This window comes from Salmo salar, chromosome ssa15 (assembly GCF_905237065.1).
Source record: "Salmo salar chromosome ssa15, Ssal_v3.1, whole genome shotgun sequence".
Lineage (NCBI taxonomy): Eukaryota > Metazoa > Chordata > Actinopteri > Salmoniformes > Salmonidae > Salmo > Salmo salar.
The window spans coordinates 91,809,596-91,824,287 of record NC_059456.1 but is presented as its reverse complement, the minus strand read 5'-3'; the positions used below and the strand labels follow the sequence as shown (position 1 = coordinate 91,824,287).

The 14,692-nt window shown below is 41.3% G+C and overlaps 1 protein-coding gene across 1 annotated transcript in view; it reads right to left on the bottom strand.

Moving 5' to 3' along the window:
• Window positions 1–1,352: 1,352 nt before the first annotated feature.
• LOC106572629 (probable phospholipid-transporting ATPase IIA) overlaps window positions 1,353–14,692 on the bottom strand; it is a 39,995-nt gene continuing 26,655 nt past the window's right edge. Inside the window, exons 23-28 of the mRNA XM_045696284.1 lie at window positions 14,163–14,318; window positions 10,641–10,705; window positions 10,143–10,251; window positions 9,828–9,885; window positions 7,198–7,401; window positions 1,353–3,658 (exon numbers count right to left, since the gene is read on the bottom strand). Coding sequence (XP_045552240.1) covers window positions 3,522–3,658; window positions 7,198–7,401; window positions 9,828–9,885; window positions 10,143–10,251; window positions 10,641–10,705; window positions 14,163–14,318 — 729 coding nt within the window. The 3' untranslated portion in view covers window positions 1,353–3,521. The remainder of the gene's footprint in view (window positions 3,659–7,197; window positions 7,402–9,827; window positions 9,886–10,142; window positions 10,252–10,640; window positions 10,706–14,162; window positions 14,319–14,692) is intronic.

Below are 14,692 nucleotides of genomic sequence, written 5' to 3'. Positions count from 1 at the left end.
ACTGCTACCTCTACAACAACTACTACAAATACAAGTACTACCATTCCCTTAACAGATAGCTCCTCCTCTTCTAATGATGCAATGGGAAAAAAAACATTAACTGACAGTTACTGTATATCATCTGAATTGTCTCCCTACGATACTGTTTTAACAGCACTGTACTTCACTCTCCCTCACTAGGTGTTATAGAGGATTACAGTAGGAGGGGAAATAGTTCAGCGACCCTTCCTTCGCAATAGTAGTAGGTGCTAAGACCAATCGAAGCGTTCCAGTCCTGCCAGGTTATAAATAGCTGTTGAGGAGGGTGTGTGCATGCTCAGCACCTTTTCCTATGAGGAGCCTACCTGTCATCACCAAAATCCTTTGTTTACAGTGGGCATAATAGAATGTGTAACAGATTGAATTATATTGACTGTTTTTTTGTATTGATCTGTCACTTTTGATTTATCCAAACAGTACGGCGAATAGGGTTTGACATTTTCTATTTGACAAAATAATGTTATTAAAATCATGATTATGTTTTTCCGTAAGGGTAATTTTTTCCCCCCATGAGAGTACAATTGACCCTAACAAGCTGTCTTTCTCTATTGAGGACTTCCTGACATCAGAATGAGTCTTCAGCCATACTGGTACTCTATATCTCTCCTCTTTTGATTGAATTGTAGGTTTGGCAATGCTGCAACCAGGGGCTCTGTTGAACACTTGAAGCTCAGAGGAAAGAGTTTAAACATTAAGGTTAGGGGTCATTGCTGTTGATTCTGGGGTGGAATTTCAGTTTTCATTGGGCTGATTAACTTAAATGGGTTCTTTTATTGGTATAACCTACGCATTCGGGCAAAAAAACAAAAAAAACATTGGATGGAGAAGCAGGATTTTATTATGAACACAGTAGTGTGGGGTTTGACTCCATGTTTTACAGATTGGGCTGAGGCTTGGTTCCAACTAAAATCATTTCTGGGACGAATGCAAAATCTTGGGAGATTCAATACATTATAACTTGTGCATGTTCTAACTTGGTGTGAGATTCAATTATTATTTGCGAAGATTATGGTGTAAAATGTATTTTATACCAACTGAATTTTATCAGATGAACTAACTCCCATTTAGTTCCCTATCATGTTAAAATCCCTATCTGACATTACATGGTCAAAGTGACAGGGCATAGACTGACCCTTCCACAGTGAAGGCTACAGGATCTGCTTGTCGGAAAGTGTGGCTGACTGTGTTGAGTGTCAGGGACTCCCTCCTCTGGTGAAAATGAGACACACTGATTTACATAAGGAAGATTTCCACTACAGGACAGCCTGTCTTATAGTTTTACTTGAGGAAAAAAAAACATACTCACACAAAGCTAAACATATATATTTTAATATACTTTAAAAAAGGATTTCAGATTAATGACAATGAAGGTTCAGTGACTAGAAAGGAAAAAACAGATTTATTTGATCACCACTGATATCCACAATTCAACACTATCCTCCCTTTTTGTTCTGCTGATTAGAGTGCAATTATACCAACACAAAATGATCAAGGTTAATAAATAAAAACAGGTTATTTACAATTATGCAGTGTCATTCTACCACAATTGATGGTTTGAAACCTCCAAAGTCCACATTATACAAAAGAAAGTAGTTGTCAGTGCTAACAAAATTCTGTGCAAAAAGGCATGTCAAAATTCAAAGGGTTTCAATAATGTTTGAAACGTCAACTAAAATAAGGAGATGTACAGTAGGATACACAATACAAAATGCCTGTAATTCCAACACACTGGGCACACACTGGTTCAATCAATGTTGTTTTCATGTCATTTCAATGAAATGTACATCTGTGTACTGTGGGAACTGTACACTAAAAGCAGTGAATTAGTAGTTATGCCACACTGTATGCATTCTTTGACTCAAATAATTCACACATTTTAACAGTAACATGGTATTAGGCTACATCTTTATAATGCGTCAAATTAGCTAAAATAATATAAATGGAGATAATACAACACAATGTCATTAGTACCAGTCTCTGAATTTACTGAATGGTAGGAATTGGGAGGAACAGTATGGGAGGAATTTATTCATTTTTCTTCTTCAAATGTGTACTAATACATATTGAACATCAACACATTCTCCTGGGCCATCCACTCTGAGCAGGTGAAGTGTTATTTTCTATTCCAGACATGTCTGTGTCTGTGGGGAGAAGCAGTGGGAATTGTGGGGGTAGGCTCTGGGTGAGGTGAGGGGTCAGACGGACAGTGGTCAGAGTATTTTCAGCTATGGCTTGAATTGGCTTCATGTCACAGCTAAAGTGAATCATGCAATGATACTGTGTGGCCAGAACTGGCGTCAGGAGTGGGCAGTGGCCACATGACAGGGTAGCCTTCGGACTCCCTGGCCTAGAGGACACAGCTAATCCGGGGGCCAAAGTGGATACAAATAGCATCCTGTTAGTGGCTGAATATTGACCATGCTCTTCAGTTTGGACAAACTGTTTTACCATTCGCCGCCCCGACGTACAAAATGACAGACACACACACACGTTGACATCTGAGCCTGTGGGTTATCATGCTAAATTGAACCACCAAGCCACCTCCACTTGGCTGGGTTGTAGTCGTTAAGTGACGCACAAACACATACACAAACAGAACTGATCAGTTCACTCATCCATCTTTAAACCCCAGACTGTTTTTAACATCAAATTGCATAAAGTCCTTGAGAAATGCTACTTCAATACCAATGTTATCCATTAACAGATTGTGCCGTAAAGTTTTTTGAATCTGTAATGTAACCATGTCATAATTTTAGGGGGAATATAAAAGAATTACATTTCACACTATATTTCCAATGTAACTACAACAATTACTTTTAAGAAATATGTGCAATTAAAACATAATTACCAATTCAATGCATTTCAGACTGACAAGCATGTATTATTTTTTTATGCAAGTATGTTAGTCAAATCCATGCAGGTGTTCCTTGTTACAGTTCTATAGGCCTGATGTTTAGATACCAAACAGGATTTCTATATTCCCTAAATTGTTAATGAATCACCATGATTAAGAGGCACACATAGCCCTCTGTTAGTACATTATGGAACGTATTTCCTGATGGTATTCACACATTTCTAGACATGTTACCATGACAAAACACAGAATTCCGGTTCCAGCTTCAGTCTACATGGTATGGAATTCCCAACCAGCGATAGTCAATCCAACCACCAATCCAATCAGCCTGGAAACATACTCAGTCTCTACATCTAAACAAGGGAAGTATTGTAGACTTGCACAACTTTCTCTCTTCTCAAATCAAACTTTTTCTTCCCACACCATCTCTTCCAATTACACAATAACCTTTAAGAATAAATTAAAGGGGAAGTGAACCCTTTAGGTCCTAATAAAGATATGCTCTGTTAGATGAGAGAGGTAGGGAGGAGTGAAAGCAGAGACCTCTCTCCCAGTGCATAGAATCAGGGATGGAGGTACTGTATGGTGATGGTGGTGGCGGCGGGGACAGCTGCCTCCTCGTCCCTCTCTAAGTGGTGAGCTTGGAGTAGTTGGGAGGTGAGAAGCGTCTGCGCAGGTACTTGAGGATGTAGAGGGGCAGACAGCTCACCAGGGTGATAACCATCACCTTCCACAGGAATGACATCGTGGCAATGAAATATACATCTAGAAACAGTACAGGAAACAGAGGGCAGGATGGTGGGTCATTCAAACAGAAATGTTTATACAGTGCCCTCCGTAATTATTGGGACAGTGACATTTTGTTTTTTATTTTGGCTCTGTACTCCAGCATTTTTGGATTTGAAATGATACAATGACTATGGAGAATAAAGTGCTGACTGTCAGCGCTAATTTGAGGGTATTTTCATTCATATCGGGTGAACTGTACTTTGATAAATTAACTTATATGTGTATTAAAGTAGTCAAAAGTTTAGTATTTGGTCCCAAATTCCTAGCATGCAATGATTACACCAAGCTTGTGACTCCACAAACTTGCTGGATGCATTTGCTTTTTTTTAATTAATTTTTTTACTTTAAGTGAATACTTTTGGTCCCCTAAAAAAAATTGGGGGACTACGTACAAAAAGTGTCGTTATTTCCAAATGGTTTAACCGATATGAATGAAAATACCCTCAAATTAAAGAAGACAGTCTGCACTTTAACCTCATCATCATTGTATAATTTCAAATCTAAAGTGCTGGAGTACAGAGCCAAAATAAGAAAAAAATGCTTCACAGTCCCAATAATTACAGAGGGCACTGTATATGAGGAAATTAGTAAGTATAACTGAATGTAATCAGACTAGTATGACTACTGTTTGAGTTTCAGTTGCCACTACTCAGTTCATTTCGTGACTTAAACGGTTATGTTAGATGCAGCCAATTTTATCTCAATATCAAATAATTTCTGGGTAACAATATGAAACGTCCTCTCCCTGTCAACTGCGTTTATTTTCAGCAAACTTAACATGTCTAAATATTTGTATGAACATAACAAGGTTCAACAACTGAGACATAAACTGAACAAGTTCCACAGACATGCGACTAACAGAAATTGAATAATGTGTCCCTGAACAAAGGGGGGGGGGTCAAAACCAAAAGTTACAGTCAGTATCTGGTGTGGCCACCAGCTGCATTAATTACTGCAGTGCATCTCCTCCTCATGGACTGCACCAGATTTGCCAGTTCTTGCTGTGAGATGTTAACCCACTCTTCCACCAAGGCACCTGCAAGATCCAGGACATTTCTGGGGGGAATGGCCCTAGCCCTCACCCTCCGATTCAATAGGTCCCAGACGTGCTCAATGGGATTGAGATCCGGGCTCTTCGCTGGCCATGGCAGAACACTGACATTTCTGTCTTGCAGGAAATCATGCACAGAACGAGCAGTATGGCTGGTGGAATTGTCATGCTGGAGGGTCATGTCAGGATGAGCCTGCAGGAAGGGTCACACGAGGGAGGAGGATGTCTTCCCTGTAACACACAGCGTTGAGATTGCCTGCAATGACAACAAGCTCAGTCCGATGATGCTGTGACACACCGCCCCAGACCATGACGGACCCTCCACCTCCAAATCGATCCCACTCCAAAGTACAGGCCTCTGTGTAACGCTCATTCCTTTGACGATAAACGCGAATCCGACCATCACCCCTGGTGAGACAAAACCACGACTCGTCAGTGAAGAGCACTTTTCGCCAGTCCTGTCTTGTCCAGCGACGGTGGGTTTGTGCCCGTTGTTGCCGGTGATGTCTGGTGAGGACCTGCCTTACAACAGGCCTACAAGTCCTCAGTCCAGCCTCTCTCAGCCTATTGTGGACAGTCTGAGCACTGATGGAGGGATTGTGCGTTCCTGGTGTAACTCGGGCAGTTGTTGCCATCCTGTACCTGTCCCGCAGGTGTGATGTTCAGATGTACCGATCCTGTGCAGGTGTTGTTACACGTGGTTTGCCACTGCGAGGACGATCAGCTGTCCGTCCTGTCTCCCTGTAGCACTGTCTTAGGCGTCTCACAGTACAGACATTGCAATTTATTGCCCTGGCCACATCTGTAGTCCTCATGCCTCCTTGCAGCATGCCAAAGGCGCGTTCACGCAGATGAGCAGGGACCCTGAGCATCTTCTTTTGGTGTTTTTCCAGTCAGTAGAAAGGCCTCTTTAGTGTCCTAGGTTTTCGTAACTGTGAACTTAATTGCCTACCGTCTGTTATCTGTTAGTGTCTTAACGACGTTTCCACAGGTGCATGTTCATTAATTGTTTATGGTTCATTGAACAAGCATGGGAAACCCTTTACAATGAAGATCTGTGAAGTTATTTGGATTTTTACTAATTATCTTTGAAAGACAGGGTCCTGAAAAGGGGATGTTTCTTTTTTTGCTGGGTTTAGTACATTACTGTGATTATTTTTGACTATTTTAATAGAAAACAAACAAACATAGCTTCTTAGCAAAGAGCAATTTCTCAGTGGCGAGAGGAAAACTGAAAACTAGCTGTTATTTGCAGAGCGGTTTAGACCTCTTTGTATTATTGATCTATTAACTAATTTACCGCATGGTGATGTCACCAGGCAGGCCAAAACTCCATTCCACTAAAACAGACGGTCTTTTCAATCATCTTAAACTAAAAAGGGCATTACCATCATTTCACAGTATTATTCCAACCTCATAGTATGGAAATACATAACACACAGGAAAATCACGTTTTTGACTGCACTGGGCCTTTGAAAAACAGGAGATTAGGGAGACCTAGCATGTTGCCAATACAGCAGATGAGTGAAATGGATTACCATGTAATGGACTTGGATTCAAGCTGTTCCATTCAGGGACATTATGTACCCTTTGTGTTACTTGTGTCGTTAAATGTTAAAATTACCTCTCTTTTAAGAAAGAGAAGAATGAGAAGGGCACTTTTGACCACGTTCAGGTCATAATGCTGTGGTCTGAAAATGGACCTCCACACCCCACATAAAGGCCTAAAATAACAGTTGGAAAACGCAACTAGAGACTGAAGTAACTGATCCTGAAGTAACTGATCCTGAAGTAACTGATCCTGAAGTAACTGACACTGAAGTAACTGATACTGAAGTAACTGATCGGAATCTATGCAACTAGTCAATTTGTCACATTTCTCGCTTTACTTGGGCTTTTTAAGTGAAAAATGTCTGCCGCCTACCACTGTCTATATTTCATACAATACATAATACAGCCGACATAAAATTCCATAACAAACATCAGCAGCAGTGTGTGAGGTTCTACATGTGGTACAATCGTTTCTAAACTACAGCAGGCTGTTTAGTCATAAACACAAAGACCTTGGCCAGCGTGTGTGTGGTAGTGGGAGCAGGAAACTAACACGAGGCTTTGGCATTTCCACTTCAACACTCTTGCATGCATGTGGCTGGCTGCACTCCTCTGGTACTATTTGTCACTTTATTCACCTTTCGCAGGACTTCCTACAGTCAGTAACCTCCAGGTCTCAGACAGCCCAAGGGCACAGTATGAATGGAGAAGAGCCTGTCATCACTGAATGCTGACGTACAACTCCAAGGGCAGTGAAAGCCCATTACTATCAATCTATCACTGTGTACAGGTTAATACAATTGTTGATACATTATTATATGTCTCATCTGTATCAAAATTCCTGGCATCGGAATTCCTTGGCCAGAAACATGTCATCAAATGTGTGTGGGTGTTAAGTATGTGTTTTACCCACCTATGAACTCGTGGAGGAAGACGAGCGAGGCGATGTAGCAGGCCAGACTGAGTAGCTCGGCTACGATCATGAGCCAGTGCCATGTCTGGATGGTGAGCGCCACCATCAACAGCTCCGTGAGGATCAAAGAGGTGAAGGAGATGGCCACGATGTGGACAAACTCTGACTCAAACAGCAGCATCGCCCCATACATGATGATACTGCCTGAGAAGCACAGAGAATAGGTTAGCACAATGTCAAAAGCACTGCTACTGCTTGTATGGATGTGCATGTGCTTTTATTTTCAATCAACAGACATCTCTATGGTGCCGTTTAAATGCATGACTGGCAAACTTTAATGCTCAACCTGAACCTTGGCTCTAACTGTTCTGTTATACACCAGTTATTCCAACGCTACAATCAGAGGAATGGACTACAGAAATACAATGAAGAGAGTGTGAAGTCAGTACAGTACAGCCACAGCTATATCTTTTGCATAAAAAAATAAGGGCATCGATGTCAGGATTTGTAGCTGTGACGGGAAGAGGAAGTGTAACACTTCTCCATGTTATTGTGACCTTAAAACGGAACGTAAAAATACACTTCCTGCGATTGAAAATGTAATTAATACCAACAGATCTGACATGGGACATACAGTATTTATTTATTTTTATTTATTTCACCTTTATTTAACCAGGTAGGCAAGTTGAGAACAAGTTCTCATTTACAATTGCAACCTGGCCAAGATAAAGCAAAGCAGTTCGACAACATACAAAAACACAGAGTTACACATGGAGTAAAACAACATACAATCAATGATACAGTAGACAAAAATAAGACTATATACAATGTGAGCAAATGATGTGAGATAAGGGAGGTAAAGGCAAAAAAAGGCCATGGTGGCAAAGTAAATAAAGTATAGCAAGTAAAACATTGGAATGGTAGAATTATAATTTGAAGAAAGTTCAAAGTTAAAATATAAATAATATGGTGCAAAGGAGCAAAATAATAAATAAAATAAATAAACACAGTAGGGGAAGAGGTAGTAGTTTGGGCTAAATTATAGATGGGCTATGTACAGGTGCAGTGATCTGGGAGCTGCTCTGATAGCTGGTGCTTAAAGCTAGTGAGGGAGATAAGTGTTTCCAGTTTCAGAGATTTTTGTAGTTCGTTCCAGTCATTGGCAGCAGAGAACTGGAAGGAGAGACGACCAAAGGAGGAGTTGGCTTTAGGGGTGACCAGAGAGATATACCTGCTGGAGCGCGTGCTACAGGTGGGTGCTGCTATGGTGACCAGTGAGCGGAGATAAGGGGGGACTTTACCTAGCAGGGTCTTGTAGATGACCTGGAGCCAATGTGTTTGGCGACGATTATGAAGCGAAGTTCCAGCCAACGAGAGCGTACAGGTCGCAGTGGTGGGTAGTATATGGGGCTTTGGTGACAAAACGGATGGCACTGTGATAGACTGCATCCAGCTTGTTGGGTAGGGTATTGGAGGCTATTTTGTAAATGACATCGCCGAAGTCGAGGATTGGTAGGATGGTCAGTTTTACGAGGGTATGTTTGGCAGCATGAGTGAAGGATGCTTTGTTGCGAAATAGGAAGCCAATTCTAGATTTAACTTTGGATTGGAGATGATTGATGTGAGTCTGGAAGGAGAGTTTACAGTCTAACCAGACACCTAGGTATTTGTAGTTATCCACAAATTCTAAGTCAGAACCATCCAGAGAAGTGATGCTGGACAGGCGGGCAGGTGCAGGCAGCGATCGGTTGAAGAGCATGCATTTAGTTTTGTGTGTCCACAGTGTCCAAAGAAGGGCCAGAAGTATACAGAATGGTGTCGTCTGCGTAGAGGTGGATCAGAGACTCACCAGCAGCAAGAGCGACATCATTGATGTATACAGAGAAAAGAGTTGGCCCAAGAATTGAACCCTGTGGTACCCCCATAGAGACTGCCAGAGGTCCGGACAGCAGGCCCTCCGATTTGACACACTGAACTCTATCACAGTTATGTATAAAATACAGCAACATTGTACTTCACATTGTTGGGATAAACCAGATGTACATTTTCCGTTGGACATTTGGTACATTGGACAATACAATTATATTATTCATATAAAAGCATACAAAACATTGCTTCCATGGACAACTGTAATGAAATCGATACCAAACAACCCACCAATGTCCTTAAACACAGAAACCAAAGCCTACTCAATAGCAAATAAGGATAAAAAGGATAACGGCAAAGGAAATATCAGAATATTCTGCCACATCTGTTTTGAGAGGGAGAGGTGGGAGGTAGGGGTTGAGCGCTAAGCTGTAGACTAAAGGTTTAGGGTGTAGCTTTGGATGATTCTGGCAACGCCTTTGCAATACCAATAGTCCTTGTTATTTAACATTTACAAACCACAGACATAAATAAACTCCACTACTAGCAATTAAGAAGAAAGTGTGTGGGCTGGTGGGGAGCATCATGGGTCGTACACCACAGGGCAGGGCAGTTTCTAAACTACTATCTGAGTGAGAGAGGCCTAAAGGAATTAACAAAAAAACAGAACAAATTCCTAAGAATCTATAGGAATGCCTATCAATAGCTACTCAAGCGTTTATTTCCACTTATTTCCATTACACACTGCATCAATGTCTTCTTACCTTGGTAGATACTTATTAGGACCCATATCAGAAAGGTCTTAAAGGATAGAGGTCGACCCTGAGAGAGGAATAGAAAAATAACACATTTCATTTAATACAATATAATTATTTATAAATACACTCAGGATAACAGTGACATTAAATGAAAGCTGAATAGAGTTCAAAATAAATGTGTGTGTATACTGTAGATATACTACTCTGAAGGTTATGGAGGTTTATGCAGTTCATCATTTTGAAATAATGCATATTATACTGCCATATTATACTGCCATATTCGATAGCCAATAAAGTAATATAATGAAGACAGTGTGTTACCTTTAGGAGATCCTTATATAACTCAGGATAGAGCATAGCTACTTCTGACTTCACATCTTTATCCAACACGAGGGAGAACACAGGGAACATGGTGTAGATGGTGGAGTAGCTAGAATAAAGAACATAAACTATTTAATTGAAATTGATCAATGATTTATGTAAGAAATGAAACACAAAAATTATGTTTTATCTGAGAAGTTGTCCAGGTAAATGTAAAAAAATACAGTTATTACATTTTTCCACAAATGATTGAACATTTCAGGCATCTAATTTCCTGACATTTCGCTAAATCGATTTGAGCTCCTTTCTAAGGCTGAAAAGAGGGTATTTTGATGAGGTTTTGATGACTAAGCAGGGTTAAAGTAATTTCATTTTTTTCTACATTCAACCCAATGCAACAATACATCAACACAATCTCAATGTCATAGCAATCCGACTAACAGTTGAAATGCCATCCTGATAAGCCACCGCTATTGAGAAAAGATCAGCTCAGCTCACCCAATAATGAGAAATCCTTGGTAGAGGGGGACAGACGCAAAGTAGAAGACAGAGGAGAAGACAGCCTGGGGGAAGAAGAGATCATGAATGAGTCATCATCATAGCAAAATGGTATTATACTGTGAAAGAGTTCATCTGTGTATATCGGAGGGTTAGCGTTAATATCAGAATAAATGGTGGATTGGCTGCTGTGGGTGAAAATCCAGCACTTGCAGAAAGAGGAAATTAGAAATACAGTGCATTTGGGAAAGTGTTCAGCCTCCTTGACTTTTTCCCAAATTGTTTTGTTACAGCCTTATTCTAAAATGTCTTAAATACTTTTCCCCCCTCATCAATCTACACACAATACCCCATAATGACAAAGCAAAAACAGGTTCAGAAAATTTGGCAAATTTGTATTTAAAAAAAAAAAAAAAAGAAATATGACATTATTCAGACCGTTTTCTCAGTACTTTGTTGAAGCACCTTCGGCAGTGATTACAGCCTCAAGTTTTCTGGGGTATGACGCTACGAGCTTGGCACACATCTATTTGGGGAGTTTCTCCCATTCTTCTCTGAAGATCCTCTCAAGCTCTGTTAGGTTGGATGGGGAGCGTCGCTGTACTGCTATTGCAGGTCTCTCCAGAGATGATCGATTGGGTTTAAGTTCGGGCTCTGGCTGGGCCACTCATGGACATTCAGACTTGCCCCAAAGCCACTCCTGCGTTGTCTTGGCTGTGTGCTTTGGGTCGTTTTCCTGTTGGATGGTGAACCTTCGCCCGAGACTGAGGTCCTATGCGCTCTGGAGCAGGTTTTCATCAAGGATCTCTCTGTACTTTGCTCCGTTCATCTTTCCCTCAATCCTGACTAGTCTTCCAGCCCCTGCTGCTGAAAAACATTGCCACAGCATGATGCTGCCACCACCACCATGCTTCACCATCACAGGATGGTGCCTGGTTTCCTCCAAATGTGACGCTTGGCATTCAGGCCAAAGAGTTCAATCTTGGTTTCATCAGACCAAAGAATCTTGTTTCTCATGGTCTGAGAGTCCTTAGGTGCCTTTTGGCAAACTCCAAGCAGGGTGTCATGTGCCACTGTGTTCTTGGGGACCTTCAATACTGCAGAAATGTTTTTGGTACCCTTCCCCAGATCTGTCCCTCGACACAATCCTGTCTTGAAGCCCTACGGACAATTCCTTTGAACTCATGGCTTGGTTTTTGCTCTGACATGCACTGTCAACAGTGGGACCTTATAGAGACAGGTGTGTGCCTTTCCAAATCATGTCCAATCAATTGAATTTACCACAGGTGGACTCCAAATCAAGATGTAGAAACATCTCAAGGATGACCAATGGAAACAGGATAAACCTGAGCTCAATTTCGAGTCTCACAGCAAAGCTCTGAATACTTATGTAAATAAGTTTACTTTTTTTTTTTTTATACATTTGCAAAAATGTCTACAAACCAGCTTTCCCTTTGTCTTTATGGGGTACTGTGTGTAGATTGATGAGGGGAAAAAATTATTTAAGACATTTTAGAATATGGCTGTAACGTAACAAAATGTGGAAAAAGGGAAGATGTACTGTTGTCCGGTAGTTTCACCAAATCAGGGGAGGGGTAGTAGGGTTGGGGGGTGAGGGGAGGACAAAAAAAAGGTTTTAAAAAATGGTAAGGGGGATTACAAATGCAATCAATTAAATTAATAGAACCCCAAATCTATCTGCAACATTGAAGCTGAAGTGTTTCATTTCATATTGAGAACTGTAATACACTACTACAAATCATAATTGACATTTCCAAAACTGAATATTTACAACTTTCATTTAAAAATTGGTTAGTAATCTGAGTAATAGCTCCAAGAATTGATTATAAAAGTGAAATAATAAAGCTATTATTATCATTCTGGCAAGGCACTACTTCTGCTACGTAGTTTAGAGCTCTTGCTCTATACCAAAGAGTTAACCCATTACAGTCTAAGCCATGTCTAAGCCGGGGGGGGCCTTCAATTTGGCCTTACTGCTATTAACCCATACAAATGCATTGAATAACAGATTCACTACACAGAACAACAGATAGTCCCCCCCCAAAAAAAATCTAAAGGAAGTTTGTTCTGAAGTTTCTGTCCTACAGTACCAGTCAAAGGTTTGGACACACCTACTCATTCAAGTTCTCTTTTTTTTGGTACTATTTTCTACATTGTAGAATAATAGTGAAGACATCAACTTTTAACAAGGCACACCTGTTAATTGAAATGCATTCCTGGTGGCTACCTCATGAAGCTGGTTGAGAGAATGCCAAGAGTGTGCAAAGCTGTCATCAAGGCAAAGAGTGGCTTCTATGAAGAATTTAAAATATATTTTGATTTGTTTAACACTTTTTTGGTTACTACATGATTTCATATGTGTTATTTCATAGTTTTGATGTCTTCACTATTATTCTACAATGTAGAAAATAGTAAAAATAAAGAAAAACCCTGGAATGAGTAGATGTCCAAACTTTTGACTGGCACTGTATATCTGAGAAATATAAGAAAGATCATGATTTTTTTAAAAACATTTTTATATGTATTGAACCCCTTATTTGTGGCATTAAACAGTCCCCATTTATACTTCCATTCATTTTTTGAACTTGTACCGGGGGACCTTCAGATGAGTCTTATGAGGCCTGTGGGTGTCCTAGAGCAAAACAACTGACATACGTGTTTGTGAGTATCTCACCTTTCCACAGAGGGGTCATATTAGTGTGTAGCTACAGACAGAAGTTGGCAGATCGGCTGTACCAACTTCGGACAATTCCTAAGATGCTTGTGGGGGGCATAGAGCAAAACTGAGAACAGCATCGTGTCTTTCCATAGAGGGGTCATAATAGTTTCTAGGCCAAACCACAAGGACGCTACAGACGATTTTGTGAGAAGACATATTTTGGGGATTTCTCATGGTCTGACAAACATTGCTCTAGCTCTGTCACCTTTCACAGCAGATGCGGAAGTGCGACAAAAAACCCTGCATATCTCTATCTTAAAATGACAGATTTCTATGGGGATTTTTTTATTATGCTAATTCAATTTCTGCTGGGGAGCAGACATCGACTCTATGGGGTTAACAGCTGTGGTTGTGGGCAGTGTTAATCCAAGACACATTGGAGGCCTCCCAAACTAGTCTATGGCCTGGTCTGGGAGACTAGAGGGCTGAAGAGCTGGCTGTGTACTCACTAGGGCTGAGGGGGAGGGGGGAGGGGGGCTGAAGGCTGGGGCCCCCCTGAAGAGCTCCTGGGGTCCCTTGCTCTGACTCATTCCCCACCCTGCTCCAACGCTCTATGCCTGGTCCAAGGTACTCTCACTACCCACTGGCTCTGGGGCTGATGCCGCATGGTGACTAGGCTTCCAGGGAAGCTGCTGGCACTCCCTGTCCTGACACTCCCTATCCTGTTTCACCATTTGGTACCCTAGTCCTGACTCACTCCCCACCCCGTTCCACCATTTGGTACCCTGGTCCTGACTCACTCCCCACCCCGTTCCACCATTTGGTACCCTGGTCCTGCCTACCTGCATGGTGCTGATGCACAGGCTCCGGTGGATGACGAACTGGGAGAGGCCGGCAGATCTCTTGTAGCTGTTCCGCCCGTGGACCATGAGGAGTCTGCCCAAGTGCTTGAACTGAGTCACAGAGAAGTCCGCAGCCAGCGATGCCTGTTTCCCTTCCTGTCAACCAACAACATGGTGGTGGAATTTTTAAGACATTCTGAGATACATTTAGAAAAGGTTAGCAAAGGTCTTTGGTAACCAGAATAACACTTTTTACGAGTGTATATAAAGAAAAGTTTAGAGGAAAAGTTTCAACTACTGCCACTTTGAGTAAACAAGTTCCCTATTTCTGCCACAGTTAAATCAATATTTACCAACTATTGAGTTGATGTGGAGCTCTGGTCCATAGTTGCTGAAGGAGCAAGGTGTCCATAAAGTAAGAACTCTACATGGTTGCCCTGTCAGCACTACAGTTCAAGCAGTCCCAATCAGAACACATGACAATACCACATTGTCAGAAGACAACGTCACATTCATTTCCTTTACACCCA